Here is a 23,761-nt window from a genome sequence, read left to right on the forward strand (position 1 = left end):
AATGTGCTTAAGTGTTTGTCAAGCAACAAGTGCACTGTATATTCTTTTAATGATGTGTTCCTGTAAGTCTGCTGTAATGAGCAGACCTTAGCTTGTAAAGGTTACTTTTTATGTTTGCATCATTTGAAAGATAGATAGTCTTTATAAATGTGCAAGACTGAGAGAATCTCTTGTGCACACAGCCAGACAAAATAAGTGTCTTTTATTTCATGATCCCTTTGGAAACATTCTAAAGTACAGAATTGTGTTGATAGTTTGCAGTTTGGGTATTCTGTGGCTATCTCCTGTACGGTAATGGAGCTTGCGTAGTCCTGGAGATTTGTGTTAAATCTGTAAGGTTACATGCTAACTTAAAATTTTAAAGAACTGCAGATGCTGCAAGTCAGAAACAAAATCAGAAATTGCTCGAAAAACTCAGGTCATATAACATCCACTTGTGGATTGGAAGCAGAGTTAACATTTCAGGTTTGGTGACTTTCTTCAGAATTTCAGTTTAAAATACAACCTGGCCTACAAAAATGCATAGCCACCTAATGGATGTTCAGAGGGAGACTGTGGTGTCATGGATTTTCTGGCAGCACGGTGCCTCAGTGGTTAGCACTGCTGCCTCACAGCGCCAGGGACCCAGGTTCGATTCCTGGGTGACTGTGTGGAGTTTGCACATTCTCCCTGTGTCTGCATGGGTTTCCTCCAGGTACTCCGGTTTCCTCCCACAGTCACAAAGACATGTAGGTTAGGTGAACTGGCCATGCTAAATTGCCCGTAGTGTTCGGTGCATTAGTCAGAGGGAAATGGGTCTGGATGGGTTACTCTTTGGAGGGTCGGTGTAGACTGGTTGGTAGAAGAACCTGTTTCCATACTGTTGGGAATCTAAACTAATCTAATCTAGTCCATTTGGCTAAAAGCAAAATACTGCAGATGCTGGAATCTGAAACCAAAAGAGAAAATGCTGGAAAATCTCAGCAAGTCTGGCAGCATCTGTAAGGAGAGAAAAGAGCTGACCCTTTGTCGAAGCAGTTAGACTTGAAACGTCAGCTCTTTTCTCTCCTTACAGATGCTCTAGTCAATTTGGCTCTTCCCTTGGCTATCAGTATGAACAACGTGTTCAGTATAATTATAAATATCCTTCAGATGGCCACTTTTAAAACATTCCCACAGTCTCTAAATCCCCTTGGTCTTAATTAAGTGTTTTTAAACTATTGATCAGTGTGCCTTTTTGTTTAAAGTCAGTAAATGTGTCTCCTTTTTGAGAGATGGTCTGGGAACCTCTGTGAATGGCGACACAAGGAGGTAAATCTCTATAAGGAAAGCAGCTGGAGCATTTCACTCGAACCTGCTCCACCATTAAATAACAATGTGGCTGCTTTGCTTATGGCCTTATCTCCAAGGTTCTGCCTGAACCACCAACCACTCATCTCCCCCCATCTCCCCAGCAACCCTTGAATCGCCTGTTAATTCACAATCTGTCCAACTCGATCCTGTCAGCATTGTCTAAAACGGCCAACCCCTTATTTAGAAACTGTAATTCTTTATTCCCTGTGGGCAGTGACCTCTCAGCCTCTGTTAAACCCCTTCAGAATCTTGCATGATTCAATAAGATCCCCTTTCCTCCTCCCAAACTGCAATCTCAATACAACTGCGTCATCCCTTCATTAAACTAGAGATGATTCAGAAAAAGGTTTACCAGGTTGTTGTTGGGACTCCAGGGCATGAGTTGTAAGGATAGGCTAGATGTTTTTCACAGGAGAATAGGAAGTTGAGGGGTGACCTTGCAGATGTTTAGAAAATCCTGAAGGGCATGAATTAGGTTAGTAGCAAAAGTCTTTTCCCTAAGGTGGTGGGGGGGGGAGGGGAGGGGAGGAGGGGAGAGGGAAAGAGTTCAAAACCAGGGGGCATATGGTTAAGGTGAGAGGAGAAAGATTGAAAAAAAGAGATGAGGGGCAACATTCTGTTTATAGTGTTGTTAGTCTGCGGAATGAACTGCCAGAGAAAGTGGTGGATGCAAGTAGGGTTCCAGCGTTTTAAAAGATAATTGGATAAGTACATGAATGGGGAAAGTTTGATTAGATTCCCTGCAGTGTGGAAACAGGCCCTCCGGCCCAACAAGTCCACACCGACCCTCCGAAGAGCAACCCACCCCTGACTAATGCACCTCATACTATGAGGCAATTTAGCATGGCAAATTCACCTGACATGCACATCTTTGGACTGTGGGAGGAAACCAGAGCACCCGGAGGAAACCCACGCAGACATTGGGAGAATGTGCAAACTCCACACAGACAGCCACCCGAGGCTGGTATCGAACCTGGGACCCTGGTGCTGTGAGGCAGCAGTGCTAACCACTGTGCCACTGTGCCGCCCTTTGAAGGATAACAATCAAATGCAGGCAGGTGGGCCTAAATTTAGTATGGGGAATATGGTCGGCATGGACTAGTTGGACCGAAGGGTCTATTTCCATGTTCTATGACTCTATCTTGGCACTCTAACACCCTTCTCTGTACTGTCTCCAATGCAAAAAAAAGTCCCTCCCTAAATAATGAGAACAGAACTGCACAATACTGTGCACACAGTCCTCCCTGTGTAGTCTCTGAAAGTCCTGTGCAGTTTTAGCAAAACCTTATACTTTAATAATTTAACCCCACAAAGACCTTTTCTTTGTAGGCCATTTGACTCGTCGAACCAACTCCACCATTCGTTAAGATCATGGCTGATCTCTCTGTTGTCTGAGCTCCTCCCACCTGCATTATCCCCATTACCCTTAGTTCCCCTATTATATAAAAACCCATCCAACTGTGTCTTAATATATTTAATGAAGCTTCCTCTACTGCTTCCTTGAGCAGAGAACTCCAGAGATTCACTGCTGTCTGGGAAAAGCAGTTTCTCCTCATCTCTGTCCTAAATCTACTCCCCCTAATCTTGAGGCCATGTCCCCATGTCCTCGTCTCACCCACCAGTGGAAATAACTTGTCTGCCTCTATCTTATCCATCCCTTTCATAATTTTTATATGTTTCTATAAGATTTCCTCTCATTCTTCTAAATTCTAAGAAGTACAGTCCTAGGCGGCTCAGCCTGTCCTTATAGGGTAACCCCGTCATCTCCGGAATCAACCCGGTGAACCTACTATGCACAGCCTCCAAAGCCAGGATATCCTTCCTCAAGGAGGTGCAGCCTTACCAACACCTTGTACAAATGCAGCAGAACTTCCCTGCTCTTAAATGCAATCCCTCTAGCAATGGGAAACCAATATTCCGTTTGTAATCCTGATTACCTGTTACTCCTGCAAATCAACTTTTAGTGATTCGTGTACGGGCACTCCTAAATTCCTCTGCGCAAGAGCATGCTGCAACCTTTCACCATTTAAATAATAGTCTGACCTCCTAGTTGTACTTCCAAAGTGGATAACCTGACATTTACTAACAGTGTATTCCATCTGCCAGACCCTTACCCACACGCTTATCCTATCTAAAGCTCTATGTAGATCCTCCACATTCTCTGCACTTTGCCTTTCCTGCCAATTTCGTGTCATCAGCAAACTTGGAGATGTTACACTTTGTCTCCTCTTCCAAATCGTTTATACATAACCATGAACAGTTGTGGGCCCAACACTGACCCCTGCAGCACCCTGCTCACCACTGATCTCCAAGCAGCAGAGCACTCATTTATCCCAACTCTCTGCTTTCTATCGGTTAACCAGTCCTCTACCCATGCTAGCACATTCCCTGCAACTCCATGTATTCTTATTTTAAGGATGAGCCTTTTATTGGCACCTTATTGAATACCTTAGGAAATCCAAGTATTCAACATCCATCTGTTCCCCTCCATCCACCGCGCTTGTTACAACCTTAAAGAGCTCCAGGAAGTTTGTCAAACACAACCTTGCCTTTCAGAATCCATGCTGGGTCTGCCTGACAGAATCCATCCAGATGTTTCACTACTTCTCCTTTTAATGATAGCCTCCAGCATTTTCCCACCTCCAGATGTTAAGCTAACGGACGTTTAGTTACCTGCCTTTTGTCTGCACCCTCAATCAGGGATGTGTCATTTGTTGTTTTCCAGTCTGCCAGGACCTGCTTGGAGTCCAGTGAATTTTGATAAATTATCACTAGCACATCTACTATAACTTCTGTCATTTCTTTCAGCACCCTGGGATGCATTCCATCAGGACCAGGGGGCTTATCTACCTTTAGACCCTCAAGTTTGCTCAACACTACCCCTTTAGTGGCAACAATTGAATTGCGGTCCTCGCCTCCCGTCATATCCTCAACATCATTCTTCAGCATGTTAGACACTGAAGACTGACAAATGGTTATTTAAGACCTCGATTGTTTCAGCATTACCCAATATTAATTCCCTTTTCTCATCCTGCAAGTGATCTATGTCCAGTTTAGCCACCCTTTTCCATTTTACATAATATATAAAAACTTTTCCTACTTGTTTTTATATTCTGTGCTAGTTTACGTTCGTAATCTATCTTTTCTTTCTTTATTGCTTGCTTTGTGGTTCTTTGGGAAAACTTTAAAAAGCAACAATCTTCCTGTTTCCCACTACTCTTGACTTTTTTGTAAACCTGGGCTTTTAATTGGATGCCTTCTTTTGTTTCCTTGGTGATACGAGTCTGGCCCTTCTACCCTTGCTATCCTTGTTTTTGACCTGAATATACTTTCCTTGGGCACTGTGAAACATCTCCTTGAAAGTCCTCAACTGTTCCACCATATCATTTGTGTTTCCAGGCGAGCCAACTCCTTCCTCATCCCATTCTCATCTCCCTTGTTTGAGCATAACTTGCTGCTTTTAAATGATACTATTTCGTCCTCCATTTATATCTGAAATTCGATTATGCTGTGATTCCTCTTTTCCGAGAGTATCCTTAACCATGCGACCATTAATTTTACCTGTCTCATTATACAGAACCAGATCTAAGATTGCACACTCCCTTGTAAGTTCGGTAACATGCTGTTCAAGAAAGTAATCATAGATGCGTTCTATGAACTCCTCTTCAAGACTGCCTCTCCTGACTTGATTTGGCCGATCAACGTACATGTTCGAGTCCCCCGTGACTACTACCGTTCCATTCTGTCATGCATTAGGTACTTCTTGATCGATCGACTGTGCCACCATAGCATTATTATTGGATGGCCTATAGACTACTCCCACCAGTAACTTTTCCCCCTTACTATTCCTGATCTTCACTCAAATGGATTCACCATTTTGCTCCTTAGATCCTATATTGTTTCTGCCTATCACCCCAAACTCATCCTTAATTAAGAGCATGATCATACCGTCCTTACCTTCCAGTCTATCCTTCCTAACTACCTGATACCCTCGAATATTTGATTCCTAGTCATTGCTACCCTACAACAATGATTCTGTAATGGCAACTAAATTATACCCCTTTGTTCAGATTTGCGCATCAAGTTCATTGACTTTGTTTCAGACACCATAAGCATTAAGATAAAGTGCCCTCATACTCATTGTCCCTTTTAGAAATCTAGCCATCTCCTTGTCTTTTGCATAAGATTCTGTTGCCTAATTTTACTTTTTTCTTTTCTACCTTCTTCTCTGGTCTTTGCATTGCTTCCTTCTGTCTGGACTCCCATCCCCTTGCAGTTTTAGTCTTTCCTTCCTCCCAGTCTCTCTGCTCATTGCATCTACCTGAACTGCTGCATCTTCTGACCTGATGCTGTGGTTTCCACCCTCCCTGCCAACCTCATTTAAAGCTTCCTCAACAGCTCTAGCAAACCTGTCTGCAAGGATGTTGGTCTCCCTCGAGTTCAGGTGTTACCCGCCCCTTTTGTACAGGTCATACCTTCCCCAGAAGAGAATCCAGTGATCCACAAATCTGAAACCCTGCCCCTTGCACCAACTCTGCAGCCATGCATTTGTCTGCCATATTTTCCTATTTCTGCCCTCACGAGAATGTGGCACAGGCAGCAACTCTGAGATTACTACCCTTGAGGCCATCCTTTTAGCTTCTTTCCTAACTCCCTAAATTCGCTTCTCATGATCTAATTGTTTTCTGTAACTAATTTTGTGATTTATGAGGTCACTTCAATCCCTCTTCAGCATTCTGCAGTTTTAAATAATATTTAGCTTCTCTATTCTTCAGGTTATACTCCATCAGTAAATCTTTTTGACCATGCATTTAAACTATCGAAGTCCATTTGTAGTCTCTTTGAACAGTCCTTGCAACTTGTTTTCCTAATGATGTGTGTGCCATCTCCAAGCTAGAAGTCAGGAGTGTGATTGAATACTCTCACTTGCCTAGGTGAGTACAGCTCTGACAACACTTGACATCATCAAGGACAAAGCAGCCCGGTTGATTAGCACCACATCCTCAGACATCCACTCCTTCCACCACTGACGCAGAGTAACAGCAATATGTACCATCCACTAGGGTGCACTTCAGAAATTCATCAGAGCTCCTTTTAAACAGCACCTTCAAAGTCCACAACCACTACCATCTCGAAGGGCAAGGGCAGCAGATACATCCACTTTCTCAACACTGTAACTACAGGACGGCTACAGGGATCAGTGTTGGGTCTTCATCCAGATCATTTATTCCAGTTGAAAATAGTTGGAGATCGTGTATTGTAACCAAATGTGCTGAAGATATGAACATAATTAGGAAAACAAGTTGGAAGGAGTGTTCAAAGAGACTACATAGGGAGTTTGATAGGTTAAATGAAAGAGCAAACATTCACAGATGGAGTATAACCTGAGATTATCCAATTTGCAGGGAAGAATAGAAAAGTTAAATATTATTTGACTACTGCAGGATGCTGCAGGAGAGGGATTGGAGTGCCCTCCTAAATCAGAAAGCTAATATTGAGTTAGAGCCAACAGTTCGGCCTTTCTCAGGATAAATGATTGGGATTGAGGTTGTGCTAAAACTGAACAGGACTTTGAGAGACTACACAGAAAGGAATGTATGTGTAGTGTTGTACAGTTCTGTTCTGTTCTCATTATTTAGGGAGGGGCATTTTTGCATTGGAGACTGTTAAGAGAAGGATTGCTAGCTTGTTCCCTAGATAGTCATAGATCATGGAAACAGACCCTTTGGTCCAACAAGTCCGCTCCAACCATGTTCCCTAGATTAAACTAGTCCCACCTACTAACATTTGGTCCTTATCCCTCTGACCTTTCCTAATAACGTACTTACCCAAATAGCTTTTAAACATTGTAAGTGTATCTGTATCCACCACTTTCTCTGGCAGTTCATTCCGCACACAACCATGCCCGCACACACAATTACATACGCACTCTTGGCTGAAGTTTTAAAATTGTGTCCCCAGTCCTTCTAACATCAATGAATGAGAACAGGTTTTCCTTCTCTATCAAATTAGTAACAATACCATAGGCGAGGACTTCCTGAAGTGGATCTGAATGATTTTCTGGAACCAACTTGAGAACAGGCCACCCTAGACTGGGTATTGTGTAATGAGAAAGGAATCATTCGGAATCCAGTTGTTTGGGATTTCTTGGGAGTAGTGACCATAACGTGGTAGAATTTCTCATCAAGGTGGAGAGTGACGGAGTTGATTCTTAGATTCGGATCCTGAATCTGATCAGAGGAAACTACAATGGTATGAAATGCGAGGTGGCTTTCATAAATTAGGGAATGTTACTTAAAAGGATGATATTGGAAAGGCAATGGCAAATATGGATGAACTGCAACAATTGTTCATTCCTGCAAAAGTCAAGCAGACAAGGTGGCTGAACTTGGCTTCCAAGGGAAAATAGTGTGTGTATTAAATCCAAGGAAGACATATACAAACTGGCCAGAAAATAAAAGCCGTGAAGAATGGAAGCAATTTAGGTTTCAGCAAGGGAGTACAAAAGAATTGATTAAGAAAAGGAAAATAGAATGAGTGTTAATTTGTATGGAACATACAAGCTGCCTGTAAAAGTTTATAAAGATATGTGAAGAGATAAAGGTTGGTGAAGACAAATGTATGTCCCTTACAGTCAGAAACACAGGAATTCATTGGAGTGGCGAGGGGAGGAACTGGTTGATCAACTAAGTACATGCTTCGGTTCTGTGCTCACAAAGGGTGACACAAGTAACATAACAGATAATGGGAAATACGGGGTTTAGGGAGCGGAAAGAATTAAATCAAATTACTGTTAACGCGGAAATGATATTGGAGAAGTTGATGGAATTGAAGGCAGATAAATCACCAGAATTTGAGAATCTACATGCCAGACCATAAGATATAGGAACAGAATTAGGCCATTCAATCATGGCTGTTAGATTTGTTAACCCCTCTCCCCTGCTTTCACCCAGTAACCATTGATCCCCTCATTTAAGAACTCTGTTTTCCCTTATTAGCCAGAGCACTTAAAGAAGTAGCCCTTTTAATTGTGGATGCATTGGTGGTCATCTAAAATTCTATAGAATCAATAAGTGTGGTGCTGGAAAAGCACAGCAGGTCAGGCAGCATCCGAGGAGCAGGAGAATCAATGTTTCAGGCCCAAAGCATTGAATCTCTTGTTCCTCGGATGCTGCCTGACCTGCTGTGCTTTTCCAGCACCACACTTTTCAACTCGGACTCTCCAGCATCCGCAATCCTCACTTTCTCCTAAGATCCTATAGACTCTGGAACAATTCTGATAGTTTGGAGGGAGCTAATGTAACCTCGATGGTTTTAAAAAAGCAAGTAGAGATAAAGCCAGGAATTATAGATTAGTCAGCTTGATGTCAGTAGTGGGAAAAATGTTCGAGCCCATTATAAAAGATGGAATAGTTGAGCACTTGGGAACCCAACTGCAGGATCAGAGGGAGTCGGCACAGATTTATTGAAAGGGAAAACGTGTTTGACAAATGTACTGGCCTTGGTTGAGGATGTAACTAGTAGAGCTGATCAAAGGGTGCCAGTGGATTTTAATTTCTGGAAGGCTATTGACAATCATAAAATCCCTACAGTGCAATAGCAGGCTGTTCAGCCCATCGAGTCCACACCAACCCTCCGAAGAGCATCCCTGTAACCTTGCATTTCCCATAGCTAGGTGAAAGTGAAGACTGCAGATGCTGGAGATTAGAGTAGTGCTGGAAATTCACAGCAGGTCAGGCAGCATCGAGGAGCAGGAAAATCGACATCAGGAATTTCCCCATAGCTAATCCACTTAGCCTGCACGTCCGTAGGTGCTATGGGCCAATCTATGTAACCTGTGCATCTTTAGACTGTGGGAGGAAATCAGAGCACTCGGGGGAAACCCACGCAGACATGGGGAGAATGTGGAATTGAACCCGTAACCCTGCCACTATAACTGTCGTGCGTGTGTCACAATGTGTCAAAGTCCTACATTTTTAAAAAAATCATTCACTCATGGGACGTGGGAATCACTGGTTCCCACGCCCCATGAGTGAATGATTTTGCACATTCTCCCCATGTCTGCCTGCTACTGCATTCAATCCCTCTACTTATAAAAGCCAATTCTCCGTATGCATTTTTAATCACCCTATCAACCTGGTGGCAACTTTCAGGGATCTCTGCCTGTGGACGCCGAGATCTCTCTGTTCATCTACACTATCAAGAATCTTACCATTAGCCCAGTACTCTGTATTCCGGTTGCTCCTCACACTTTTCCGCGTTCAACTCCATTTTCCACCTCTCAGTCCAGCTGTGCAGCTTATCTATGTCCCTCTATAACCTACAACATCCTTCAGCACTACCCACAACTCCACCGACCCTTAATGTCATCTGCAAATTTACTAACCCATCCTTCTACACTTTCATCCAGGTCTTTGATAAAAATGACAAACAAGAGTGGATCCAAAACACATCCTTGCTGTACACCACTGGCAACTGAAGGCCAGGATGAATATTTCCCATCAATCACCACCCCTTGTTGTCTTTCAACTCACCAATTTCTAATCCAAACCGCTAAATCACCCTCAATCCCATACCTCTGTATTTTCTGCAATAGCATATTGTGGGGAACCTTATCAAATGCCTTACTGAAATACATATACACCACATCAATTGTTTTACCGGCATCCATCTGTTTAGTCACCTTCTCAAAGAACTCAAGGTTTGTGTGGCATGACCTACCCTCCACAAAATTGTGTTGACTATCCCTAATCAACTTATTCCTTTCTAGATTCCTTCCTATCTCTAATAGCTCTTTCCAACACTCCACCCACAACTGAAGTAAGGCTCTTCAACATTTGCTATCCTCCAGTATTCTGTCACTATTCCTATAGACAATGACAACATAAAGATCAAAACCAAAAGCTCTGCAATCTCCTACCTGGCTTCCCAGAGAATCCTAGGATAAATCCCATCCAGCCCAGGGGACTATTTTCACACTGACCAGAATTGCTAACACTTCCTCCTTTTGGATTCAATTCCATCTCATCTCGTAGCCTGCATCTCAGTATTCTCCTTGACAACATTGTCTTTTTCCAGTGTGAATATGGCAAAAAAAAATTGATTTAGTGCATCTCCCATCTCCTCGGACTCTATGCACCACTTCCCACTACAGTTCTTGATTGGCCAAAATCTTTCTCGAGTTATTCTTTTATTCCTGACATTCCTATGGAAAGCTTTCGGGTTTTCCTTGATCTGACCGGCCAGCGCTTTCACATGTCCCCTCCTGGCTCTTTTTAGCTCTCTGTTTAGGTCCTTCCTGGCTAAGCCTAACTGAGCCTTCATGTCTCATCCTTGTATAAGTCGCCTTCTTCCTCTTGACGCAATTCAACTTTTTTGGTAAACCATGGCTCCCTCGCTCGACCATGGTTTACCGGAAATAAATGTGTTAATCCCCTTTGGGAGCAAAACAGGAAGATCGATAATTGTCTGGATATCAATTAAGAGGGGAATGTGTGTGGGGGCCGGGTATCCTTGTGCAGCAGGCAGTGAAGAAGGCAAATAATATGTTCTCCTTAATAATGAGAGGATTTGAGTACAGGAGCAGGTATATTTTGCTGTAATTGTAAAAACAATTTTGACCTCCTTATCTGAGGAAGGATAATGAAAAACAAAGAAAATTACAGCCCAGGAACAGGCACTTTGGTCCTCCAAGCCTGCGCCTATCCAGATCCTCGATCTAAACCTGTCACCTATTTTCCCAGGACCTGTATCCCTCTGCTCCCTGCCCATTCATGTATCTGTCTAGATACATCTTAAATGATGTTATCGTGCCCACCTCTATCACCTCCGCTGGCAATGTGTTCCAGGCACCCACTCCCTCTGAGTAAAGAACTTTCCATGCATATCTTCCCTAAACCTTCCCCCTCTCATCTTGAACTCGTGATCCCTAGTAATTGAGTCACCCACTCTGAGAAAAGGTTTCTTGCTATCTACCCTGTCTGTACCTCTCATGATTTTATAGATCTCCATCAGGTTCCCCCTCAACCTCCATCCTTCTAATGAAAATAATCCTAATCTACTCAACTTCTCTTCATAGCTGGCACCCTCCTTACCAGGCAATATCCTGGTGAACCTCCTCTGCACCCACTCCAAAGCATTCACATCCTTTTGGTAATGTGGCGACCAGAACTATACGCAATATTCCAAATGTGGCCGAACCAAAGTCCTATACAACTGTAACAAGACCTGCCAACTCTTGTACCAATAACCAGTCTGATGAAGGAAAGCATGCCCTATGCCTTCTTGACCACTCTATTAACCTGCATTGCCACCTTCAGGGAACAATGGACCTGAACACCTAGATTTCACTGAACATCCGTTTTCCCCAGGACTTTTCCATTTACTGTATAAGTTCACTCTTGAATTGGATCTTACAAAATGCATCACCTTGCATTTGCTCAGATTGAATTTCATCTGCCCAGCTCTCCAATCTATCTGTATCCCGTTGTATTCTCTGACAGTCCCCTTCACTATCTGCTACTCTACCAAACTTAGTGTCATCTGCAAACTTGGCTATTGAGGGAGGGCAATGAAGATTTACCAGACTAATTCCTGGCATGGTGGGAATGATGTGTGAGAGGTTGTGTTGGTTAGGATTATGTTTCCTGGATTCCAGACGAATGAGGTGAGGTCTCATAAAAATCTTGAAAGTTATAACAGGACTATACAGGGTAAACGCAGGAAGGATGTTGTCAGTGACTAGGGAGTCCAGAGCAGCAGTCATGGTTTCAGGATATTGGGTCACCCTTTCATGACTGAGGTGAGAAATCTCTTCATGCGGAGATTGGTGAGTCTGTGCAATTCACTATCAGAGAAAGCAGTTGAGGTTAAAAAAAAGTATGATTTTGAAAAGGAGTTTGATGTCATCTAAAGGAGTCAAAGTAGATGAGAAACTAGATTAGTCAACCATGATCAAATTGAATGGGGAGCAGGCTCAAAGGGCAGACTGGCTTACTCTTCCTATTTACTATCTTTCAATGTATCTGTCTCAGACAGATCTGTCATGGCCTTGTATTATCAGAAACAAAAGCACCAATTGCTGGAAAAGCTGGCAGCATCTGTGGAGAGAAATCAGTTGACATTTCAGATTGAGTGAGCCTTAGTGTGGTATTATTTCTAGACTGTTGATCCAGAGACCCAGGTAATGTTCTGGAGATCTACATTCAAATCCGCCATGGCAGATGGTAGAATTGGAATTCAATAAAATGTCTGGAGACGAATGATGATCGTGAAACCAGTGTCAGGAAAAGTCCCGTCTGGTTCACTAGTGTCCCTTAGCAAAGGAAATCTGCCCTCTTTGTCTAATCTGGCCTACATGTGACTCCAGATCTACAGCAATGTGGCTGACTCTTAATTGCCCTCTGGGCAGTTGAGGATGGACAATGATTGCTGACCTAGCCACTGATGAATTTTTAAAAATCTTGATCAAATCTGTCCTCGAATCTCCTCTTCAAGGCGAATGACCTTATGTCCCCCAACCTTACGTCAGACCGAAAGTGCTTCTTCTCTGAAACTATCCTGATAAATCTCCTCTGCACCCTGTCAAGGCTTTTCCTCCAGTATGGTGGCCAGAACTGGATGCAGTACTCAAAGCTGTTTGTTGATTACAGCTATATCCAGGTTGTTACAAGATGAGGAGATTTGTTCAGGATACTCTCATCTTTTCCTACTCATTGTTTGTTTTTGAATTTTAAAAGGTACACTTACAAGTTCAGCATGTACTTAACTGTCAATGTGTGTGATTACAAAGAACCAGTCAGTTTTTTTACTTGTTAAGTCAGGGGTTAGTTTTGATCAAAGCGTGAAAGTGCGTACTGATTTCTGTGACCTGCGTGCATGTGCACACTTTCCAATCCCACGTGCAAGTATATAAATTACAGAGCTGAACACGATAACTTTGCCCAAATGGTACTCTGTGGGAGAAACAAAGAAAGACAGCATAGCTGTTGGTCCGGCAGAGGTTACTCAGAGCCTGCTAATGTGGTCATCTGAAAGGGCTGTTGTAGGAATCAATGTCACTATTTGAAACCCCTGCTTGCAAAAATGGAGACCCCAGCACTTGGCGAACTGGACTTAGCCTTGGATGGAGAAAGGGCAAGCTCATAGCAAGCGTTCTCCCTCAACTGCTAAAACCATTTGGAGACACAACGCCTACTTGTTTCTGCCCTCTTGCAGTTGGTCGGTACCAACCTCACTACTTATCTTCCTTCAGGTTTGGTGTCATCAGCAAATTAAGAATGTTAGTCTACTTCAATATCTAAGACAACTGTGAAGTTAAGAAGACCCTACTTTCTACCATCCTTAGTCTGAGAAACAACCACTTCTGTTGTTAAGCCAATTTTTTAAATCCAGTCTGACTCCCTTATAGAGTAGCTTCAATTTTGTAACTAGCCTTTGTGATGTTTGTCAAATGTTTTCTTAAAATCCGTATAGGCTTAATATGTCTCTTACAAATCCATGGTGGTTCCTCTTAATTCACTCAAACCTGCCTGAGTGCCTGTTAATTATTCTTTTCCCCCACTAGTTATTTATTACTTCCATAATCTTACCCACTACTGATGGTTAGCTAATTCGCCTGTAGTTCCTCACACCCCTCCTTGAGTGAAGGTGTCACGTTTTTGTCTTTCTCTAATCTTCTGGCACCTTCCCCCATATTTCAGGGAGATAATCACAAACCCTTCTGTTGTCTCTCCTCCGACATCCCTGAGCCACTTGGGATGTCAACCATCTAAGTTGACTTGTGAAGTCTCTATACATATCTTTCTACTACATCCCACCAATCAATTTTCTCTTCGATCGTCTCCGCTATCTCTGCTTCTCCCAGTATTTTGTCAGATTCCTCTTCACATTGCAAAATACTCATTAATATTTAGTGAGTATTTGAGTATTATAATGAGTGCGACCACACTTGGAATATTGTGTACAGTTCTAGTCACCACATTATAGGAAGGATATGGAAGCTTTGGAAAGGGTGCAGAGGAGATTTACAAGGATGTTGCCTGGTATGGAGAGAAAGTCTCATGAGGAAAGGCTGAGGCTGTTTTCATTGGAGAGAAGATGGTTGAGAGGTGACTTAATAGAGACATATAAGATAATCAGAGGGTTAGATAGGGTGGACAGTGAGAGCCTTTTTCCTTGGATGGTGATGGCTAGCACGAGGGGACATAGGTTTAAATTGAGGGGTGATAGATATAGGACAGATGTCAGAGGTAGTTTCTTTACTCAGTAGTAGGGGCGTGGAACACACTGTCTTCAACAGTAGTGGACTCACCAACTTTAAGGGCATTTAAGTGGTCATTGGATAGGCATATGGATGACAATGGATTAGTATAGGATAGATAGGGTTCAGATTAGTTCCACAGGTCAACGTAACATCGAGGGCTGAACTGCGTGTAATGTTCTGTGGGCTGTGAGTACAAATAATTCGGGAGACAATAGCCTAGTGTTTTCACTCGACCATTAATTCAGAAACTCAGCTAATATTCTGGAGACCTGACTTCAAATCCTATCATAACATATGGTGAAATCTGAATTCGATAAAGAATCTCGAATTAAAAATCTACTGATGACGACAGTGAAACCATAATCAATCGTTGGAAAAACCCATCTGGTTCACTAATGTCCATCAGGGAAAGAAATCTGCCACCCTTTCCTCGTCTGGCCGACAGGTGACTCCAGATCCCACAGCAAAGTGGTGGACTCTTAACTGCCCTCAGGGCAGTTAGGGATGGGCATCAAATGCTGGCTTGGGCCAACAATGCCCACATCCTCTGAAAGAGTAACAAAAAAATGTGTATTCGAACTTTGCTTTGAGTCTTCCGTGTCAGCTCTTTGTCCCAAATAGCAATATTCTATGCTTACTGTTTACAGGCAAGGAGGAGAATTTTAGATTCCTTTTTGTGTTGACTCTCATTCTATTCTTGGATTCTCTTCTGTCCATTTTATTTTCCTTTTCTCTGTTAATCTATTTCATTTTGACCCGTTTCACGTGTGAAGCATTCATCATGCACAACCTTTCCTTGAGAAAAAAATCACATTCTCAATCTCCCTCAATGATTCCGTCACCTTTCACCCTTGTTGGAATTCAGCTGACCTGTACCTGAAATAACAGATTCTTAAAGATCTGGTCTGCTAACAGAATTTCCTATCGTCTTTGTAAGGACTAACCAGAATAAAATGGAACCAAACAGGCATTTTACAAATCAACGTATTCAGCCATGCTATGTCAAACCTGTTGAACGGGTGGGACTTGAACCTGTGCCTGATGACCCAGAGCTCAGGACTCAACTGCTACCACCAGCCCTGTGCTGAGTCATAGTCACAGGGATGTACACCACAGAAACAGACCCTTCAGTCCAACCCGTACATGCCGACCAGATATCCCAACCCAATCCAGTCCCACCTGCCAGCACATGACCCGTATCCCTCCAAACCCTTCCTGTTCATATACCCATCCAAATGCTGCAATTGTACCAACCTCCACCACTTCCTCTGGCAGCTCATTCCATACACGTACCACCCTCTGCGTGAAAAAGTTGCCCCTTAGGTCTCTTTTATATTTTTCCCCTCTCACCCTAAACCTATGCCCTCTAGTTCTGGCCTCCCCCATCCCAGGGAAGAGACTTTGTCTATTTATCCTATCCATGCCCCTCATGATTTTATAAACCTCTACAAGGTCACCCCTCAGCCTCCGATGCTTCAGGGAAAACAGCCCCACCCTCTCGCCGTGGCTCAAATCCTCCAACCCTGGCAACATCCTTGTAAATCTTTTCTGAACCCTTTCAAGTTTCACAACAACTTTCTGATGGTAAGGAGACCAGAATTGCACGCAATATTCCAACAGTGGCCTAACCAATGTCCTGACAAAGACATGAATGATAGGAGCCAGCACAGTAGGACAATCAAAAATCACAGCAACAAAGGCAGGAGTATGTTGGGAGCAAGACACACAGAACGCATGCTTATCTCACCCCTGACCCCAAACACACTCGCAACTGACCACTCCCATTTGTCACAGTGTGGAGGATGAAAGACCATCCCACCAACAGCAACCAGACCGGTTAGGGAAGAAGCTATATGTGTCCAGAGGGTTTAGAAAGTAAAGCTGACATTGTCATCAATTTCAGAACTGTCACCTGCAAAGAGTACACATGGCCTTCCCTAAGGACACTGGCTGTCATGTCTATTGAGTAACTATTGAACTGCACCACAATAACTTAGAAACAGGTGTAGGCCATTTGGCCCCGTGGGATAGCTCTATGATTCAATAACAGCATGGCTGACCTGAAAGTCTCCACTGTACTTTCTCACGTCCTCCATTAACTTTCAACTCTTCTTTTAATTCATTCATGGGTCATGGGCATCGATGGCTGGGCCAATATTTATTGCCCGTCCCTAGGTGCCCTTGAGAAGGTAGTGGTGAGCTGCTTTGTTGAACCATTGCAGTCCACATTCTGTAGGTTGACCCATAATGCCGTTAGGGAGGAAATTCCAGGATTTTGATCTGTGAAGGAACAGTGATATATTTCCAATTCAGGATGGGTTGGAAGCAAACTTGCATGGGGTGGTGTTCCCATGTATCTGCTGCCCTTCTTATAAATGGAAGTAGTCGTGTCTGAGGATAAATGGAAGGTGCTGTCTGAGGATCTTTGGGGAATTTTGGCAAAATATCTGGTATGTAGTACGCAATGCTGCGACTGAGCATCGGTGGTGGAGGGAGTGGATGTGGTGCCGAACAAGCGGGCTGCTTTGTCCTGGAGAGCACAAGCTTTTTGCATGTTATTCGAGCTGCACTCATCCAGGCAAGTGGAGAGCATTCCATCACACTCCTGACTCATGACTTGTAGATTCTGGACTTTGGAGATTAAGGGGGAGAGTTACTTACCGTATGATTCCTAACCTCTGACCTACTCATGTAACTATTGTATTTATATGACTGGTTCAGTTTCTGGTTGATTGTTCATTCCCAGATGTTGACAGTGGAGGATTCAGTGATCGTAATGGTATTGAATAGAAGGAGTGATGGTTAGATTCTCTCTATATGAAGATGATCATTCTATGGCACTTGTGTCATCGAGTCATAGAGACGTACAGCACAGAAACAGACCCTTCGGTCCAACCTGATCTAGTCCCACCTGCCAGCACCCGGCCCATATCCCTCCAAACCCTTCCTATTCATATACCCATCCAGATGGCTCTTAAATGTTGCAATTGTACTAGTCTCCACCACTTCCTCTGGCAGCTCATTACATACACGTACCACCCTCTGCGTGAAAAAGTTGCCCCTTAGGATTCTTTTATATCTTTCCTCTCTCACCCTAAACCTATGCCCTCTAGTTCTGGCCTCCCCTCCCTAGGGAAAAGACTTTGCCTATTTATCCTATCCATGTCCCTCATGATTTTATAAATCTCTATAAGGTCACCCCTCAGCCTCCGATGCTCCAGGGAAAACAGCCCCAGCCTATTCACAACTCTCCCAATAGCTCAAATCTTCCAACCCTGGCAACATCCTTGTAAATCTTTTCTGACCCTTTTCAAGTTTCACAACATCTTTCCGATAGGAAGGAGACCAGAATTGCACACAATATTCCAACAGTGGCCTAACCAATGTCCTGTACAGCCGCAATATGACCTCCCAACTCCTGTACTCAATACTCTGACCAATAAAGGAAAGCATACCAAAAGCCGCCTTCACTATCCTATCTACCTACGACTCCACTTTCAAGGAGCTATGAACCTGCACTCCAAGGTCTCTTTTTATGGAGTCATAGAGATGTATAGCATGGAAGCAGATCCTTCCGTCTGACCCGTCCATGCTGACCAGATATCCCAACCCAATCTAATCCCACCTGCCAGCTCCAAACCCTTCCTGTTCATATGCCCATCCAAATGCCTCCTTAAATGCTGCAATTGTACCAGCCTCCACCACTTCCTCTGGCAGCTCATTCCATACACATACCACCTCTGTGTGAAAAAGTTGCCCCTTAGGTCTCTTTTATATCTTTCCCCTCTCACCCTAAACCTATGCCCTCTAGTTCTGGACTCCCCGGCCCCAGGGAAAAGACTTTGTCTATTTATTCTATCCATGCCCCTCATAATTTTGTAAACCTCTATAAGGTCACCCCTCAGCCTCCAACGCTCCAGGGAAAACAGCCCCAGTCTGTTAAGCCTCTCCCTATAACTCCAATCCTCCAACCATGGCAACATCCTTGTAAATCTTTTCTGAACCTTTTCAAGTTTCACATCTTTCTAACAGGAAGGAGACCAGAATTGCACGCAATATTCCAACAGTGGCCTATTGGAATAGGCCTGTACAATGTCCTGAACAGGTGCAACATGACCTCTCAACTCCTGTACTCAGGACTCTGACCAAACGCCGCCTTTACTATCCTATCTACTTGCAACTCCACTTTCAAGGAGCTATGTACCTACACTCCAAGGTCTCTTTGTTCAGCAACACTCCCCAGTACCTTATCGTTAAGTGTATAAGTTCTGCTAAGATTTGCTTTCCCAAAATGCAACACCTCGCATTTATCTGAATTAAACTCCATCTGCCACTACTTAGTCCATTGGCCCATCTGGTCCAGATCTCGTCGTAATCGGAGGTAACCCTCTTCACTATCTAATTTTGGTGTCATCTGCAAACTTACTAACTGTACCTCTTATGCTCGCATCCAAATCATTTATGTAAATGATGAAAAGTCCTGGACCCAGCACCGATCCTTGTGGCACTCCACTGGTCACAGGCCTCCAGTCTGAAAAACAACCCTCCACCACCACCCTCTGTCTTCTACCTTTGAGCTTGTTCTGTATCCAAATAGCTAGTTCTCCCTGTATTCCATGAGATCTAACCTTGCTAATCAGTTTCCCATGGGGAACCTTGTCGAATGTCTTACTGAAGTCCATACAGATCATATCTACTGCTGTGCCTTCATCATCTTTGTTACTTCAAAAAACTCAATCAAGTTTGTGAGACATGATTTCCCATGCACAAAGCCATGTTGACTATCCCTAATCAGTCCTTGCCTTTCCAAATACATGTCCATCCTGTCCCTCAGGATTCCCTCCAACAACTTGCCCACCACCGATGCTAGGCTCACCGGTCTATAGTTCCCTGGTTTGTCTTTACCGCCCTTCTTAAACAGCGGCACTACGTTTGCCAACCTCCAGTCTTCCCGCACCTCACCTGCGACTATCGATGATACAAATATCTCAGCAAGAGGCCCAGCAATCACTTCGCTCATGTCCCACTGAGTTCCAGGATATCCCTGATCAGGTCCTGGGATTTATCCACCTTTATGCATTTCATAACATCCAGCACTTCCTCCTCTGTAATCTTGACATTTTTCAAGATGTCACTATCTATTTCCCTACAATCTATATCTTCCATGTCCTTTTCCACAGTAAATACTGATGCAAAATATTCATTTAGTATCTCCCCCATTTTCTGTGGCTCCACACAAAGGCCGCCTTGCTGATCTTTGAGGGGCCCTATTCTCTCCCTAGTTACCCTTTTGCCCTTAATGCATTTGTGAAAAGCTTTTGGAATCTCCTTCACTCTGTCAAAGCTATCTCATGTCCCCGTTTTGCCCTCCTGATTTCCCTTTTAAGTATACTCTTGCTGCCTGTATACTCTAAGGATTCACTCGATCTATCCTGTCTATACCTGACATATGCTTCATTTTTTTTCTTAACTAAACCCTCAATTTCTTTAGTCATCCAGCATTCCCTATACCTACCAGCCTTACCTTTCACCCTGACAGGAATATACTGGATTCTTGTTATCTCATTTCTGAAGGCTTCCCATTTTCCAGCCGTCCCTTTACCTGAGAACATCTGCCCCCAATCATCATTTGAAAGTTCTTGCTTAATACCGTCCAAATTAGCCTTCCTCCAATTTAGAACTTCAACTTTTAGATCTGGTCTACCCTTTTCCATCACTATTTTAAATCTAATAGAATTATGGTTGCTGGCCCCAAAGTGCTCCCCCACTGACACCTCAGTCACCTGCCCTGCCTTATTTCCCAAGAGTAGGTCAAGTTTTGCACCTTCTCTAGTAGGTACATCCACATACTGAATCAGAAAATTGCCTTGTACACACTTAACAAATTCCTCTCCATCTAAACCGTTAACACCACGGCAGTCCCAGTCGATGTTTGGAAAATTTAAATTCCCTACCATAACCACCCTATTATTCTTACAGATAGCTGAGATCTTCTTCCAAATTTATTTATTGCACCTTCTCTAATAGGTACATCACATGAGAATGGTACTTGCCACTTGTCAGCCCAAACTTGAGACTATTCAGGTCTTGCTGCATTTGAGTATGGTCTGCTTCAGTGTCCGGGGCATTGTGAGTAATGTCGAACGTTGTGCAATCATCAGTCACCATCCCCACTCTGACCGTCTGAGGGACGGAATGTCGTTGATGGGTCTTGGACACGATCCAGGGGAACTCCTGCAGAGACGTCGTGGAGCTGAGATGACTGACCTCCAGGAACCAAGACTATCTTCCTGTTTGCCAACTATGACTCCAGCGAGCAGAGATTTTCCCTTAATTACAATCAACTCCAGACTTGCTCGGACTCCATGATGCCACACTTTGGTCAATGTGGTCTTGATGCAAAGGGGAGTCATCTTTACCTCACTTTTGGAATTCCGCTTTCCTGGCCGTGTTTGAGCTAAGGAGAGCGGGAGTTGATTGGCCCTTGCTGATCCAGACTGTCAGTGAGTAGGATATGATTTAGCGAACAATACTTCCTGCCAGTGTTCCACTGAACCGATTCAATATCCTACCTCAGCATGGTCCATACGTGGGGGACCTCTGTCCCATGTTGCTCCCTACAAAAATGGTTTCAGGAATTTAACTGCAGAAGGATGACAATTTGATATTGTAAGTTCATGTTTGGATATGTGACTCAGCGGACATCATATCCCATGCACTCAATGCTCTTTTCCTCTTCAGTAGATGAGATCTTGGCCTGTTGCTGTGCAGTGTATCCCATGCATCAGAGATTCTCAGCCTCTGCTACACGTGAAGACACAAGGGGTCAGCTAAAAACAGCCAGTGAATGTGAACAATGTGAGTCTTGGACAGTTCAGCTTGACAGCTGTCTGCACTGAAACACCACATATACTCGGTTTGATGGGAGACTGGGGAATGTGAGTCACTGCTTCAGTATATGAAGAATTAAGGTCAGAGGTGAACACAGCAAACTGTCAGCAATTGTTCTCTGACCAAACAAAGGTGACTGAGGGGAAGACTGAGATGGCTGATCTCCCTCAATTGGTTTCCTTTGAATTAGGTGTGATTGCGCTGATTGTCTGCTCGAATCCCAACTGTCTTCGGTTTTCAACGGTGCTCGGCTGCCCAATTCCATTGAATTGTGCCTTGATGTCGAGGGGTTCACGCTCCTGCACCTCCTGGTGTTGGATCTTTTGTCTGTACATGAACCAAGGCTGTAACAAGGTCAGGAGAGAGCAGATCCCCAGCTGAGCATCAATAAGCAGTTGATAACTAAGTAAGATCTACTTGATAGCAGGTCGAGAGCGCCTTCCGTTGCTTTAGTCATTGGAGTAATCTCAGGGGACAGTGTTTGGCCTGATTGCATTTGTCCTCTTTGCTATGAACAGTACGTAGCTGGGAATTTCCATGATGCCGGGCAGATGCTGGTGTTGTAACTGTACTGGCGCTGCATCCCAGCTGAGACCATGATGGTGTCTGGTGCTCAGGCATTTCCTCAAAACACATGAATCTGCTAAAGTTGTGGGGTCTTCAGAAAGCAGTTGCTGAGGTGGACTCAGGAGTTGGATACAAAAGTGTTGGAAAAGTTTTTGCCTCGTCTTTTTTGCTGAGATGACATTGAGAAGGCAGGTTTTTGGACCCTCTTCCTCACTGTTAGTCCACCAGCGTTGGTGACTGGATGGGACTGCATTGAGGACTGCTTTACAATTGAAATAATTAGTTTCTTGTTTTCATGAAATACATAATCATTTTACATGGAATTGTCATATGTAGCTGCGATAGAAACTGTAACCTCACTGGCCCAGTACAGTTCTGTGTGATGAGGCATTGTTTCTTTGTGAGAATATGTTGGTACAATTACACTTGTTTGTTCATTAAAGTTGTGCTGCACTTAAGGATCACCACACAGACTCAGTCCTGTTTCTGTTGTTTTCAAGTTAAATCAACAGGATCTGGTTCTACAGTCGATTGACCGAGCAATCGAAGCTATTCATAACGCAGCAATCAAAACGGGTGGAAAGTACAACCTGCAGCAGCGAGAGGTTCTCCAGTAAGTCCCAGCCATGAGCAGCAGTGAGAGAGAGAGAGAGAGAGACAGACAGACAGACTAACAGAATGACACCGTGTGCCACTAACAGAGTGAGTCTGTGTGAGAGTGAAAGAGAGACGAAGAGAAGGCGTGTGAGACAGAGACAAACAAGGGTGTGTGTGTGAGAAAGAGAGATAGAGGTAGACAAAAAAGTGTGTGTGAGAGAGAGATAGAAACAGACAAAAAAGTGTGTGTGAGAGAGAGATAGAAACAGACAAAAAAGTGTGTGTGAGAGAGAGATAGAAACAGACAAAAAAGTGTGTGTGTGTGAGAGAGAGACGCGAGTGTGTGTGTGTGAGAGAGAGACGCGAGTGTGTGTGAGAGAGAGACGCGAGTGTGTGTGAGAGAGAGAGAGACGCGAGTGTGTGTGTGTGAGAGAGAGACGCGAGTGTGTGTGTGTGTGTGTGAGGGAGAGACGCGAGTGTGTGCGAGGGAGAGACGCGAGTGTGTGCGAGAGAGAGATGCGAGAGAGAGACGCGAGTGTGTGTGTGTGTGTGAGAGAGAGACGCGAGTGTGTGTGAGAGAGAGACGCGAGTGTGTGTGAGAGAGAGACGCGAGTGTGTGTGAGAGAGAGACGCGAGTGTGTGTGTGTGTGTGTGAGAGAGAGACGCGAGTGTGTGTGTGTGAGAGAGAGACGCGAGTGTGTGTGTGTGTGAGAGAGACGCGAGTGTGTGTGTGTGAGAGAGACGCGAGTGTGTGTGTGTGAGAGAGACGCGAGTGTGTGTGTGAGAGAGAGACGCGAGTGTGTGTGTGTGAGAGAGAGACGCGAGTGTGTGTGAGAGAGAGACGCGAGTGTGTGTGAGAGAGACGCGAGTGTGTGTGTGTGAGAGAGACGCGAGTGTGTGTGTGTGAGAGAGACGCGAGTGTGTGTGTGTGAGAGAGACGCGAGTGTGTGTGTGTGAGAGAGACGCGAGTGTGTGTGTGTGTGAGAGAGAGACGCGAGTGTGTGTGAGAGAGAGACGCGAGTGTGTGTGTGTGAGAGAGAGACGCGAGTGTGTGTGTGTGTGAGAGAGACGCGAGTGTGTGTGTGTGAGAGAGACGCGAGTGTGTGTGTG

The 23,761-nt window shown here is 44.1% G+C and overlaps 1 protein-coding gene across 1 annotated transcript in view; it reads left to right on the plus strand.

Annotated features, from left to right (window-relative positions):
• Positions 1-23,761, plus strand: part of LOC132822427 (NCK-interacting protein with SH3 domain-like) — a 230,825-nt gene that overhangs the window by 71,476 nt on the left and 135,588 nt on the right. The window contains exon 2 of the mRNA XM_060835805.1: positions 22,555-22,667. Within this exon, the coding sequence (XP_060691788.1) occupies positions 22,555-22,667 (113 nt within the window). The remainder of the gene's footprint in view (positions 1-22,554; positions 22,668-23,761) is intronic.

This window comes from Hemiscyllium ocellatum, chromosome 14 (genome assembly GCF_020745735.1).
Source record: "Hemiscyllium ocellatum isolate sHemOce1 chromosome 14, sHemOce1.pat.X.cur, whole genome shotgun sequence".
Taxonomy (NCBI): Eukaryota; Metazoa; Chordata; class Chondrichthyes; order Orectolobiformes; family Hemiscylliidae; genus Hemiscyllium; species Hemiscyllium ocellatum.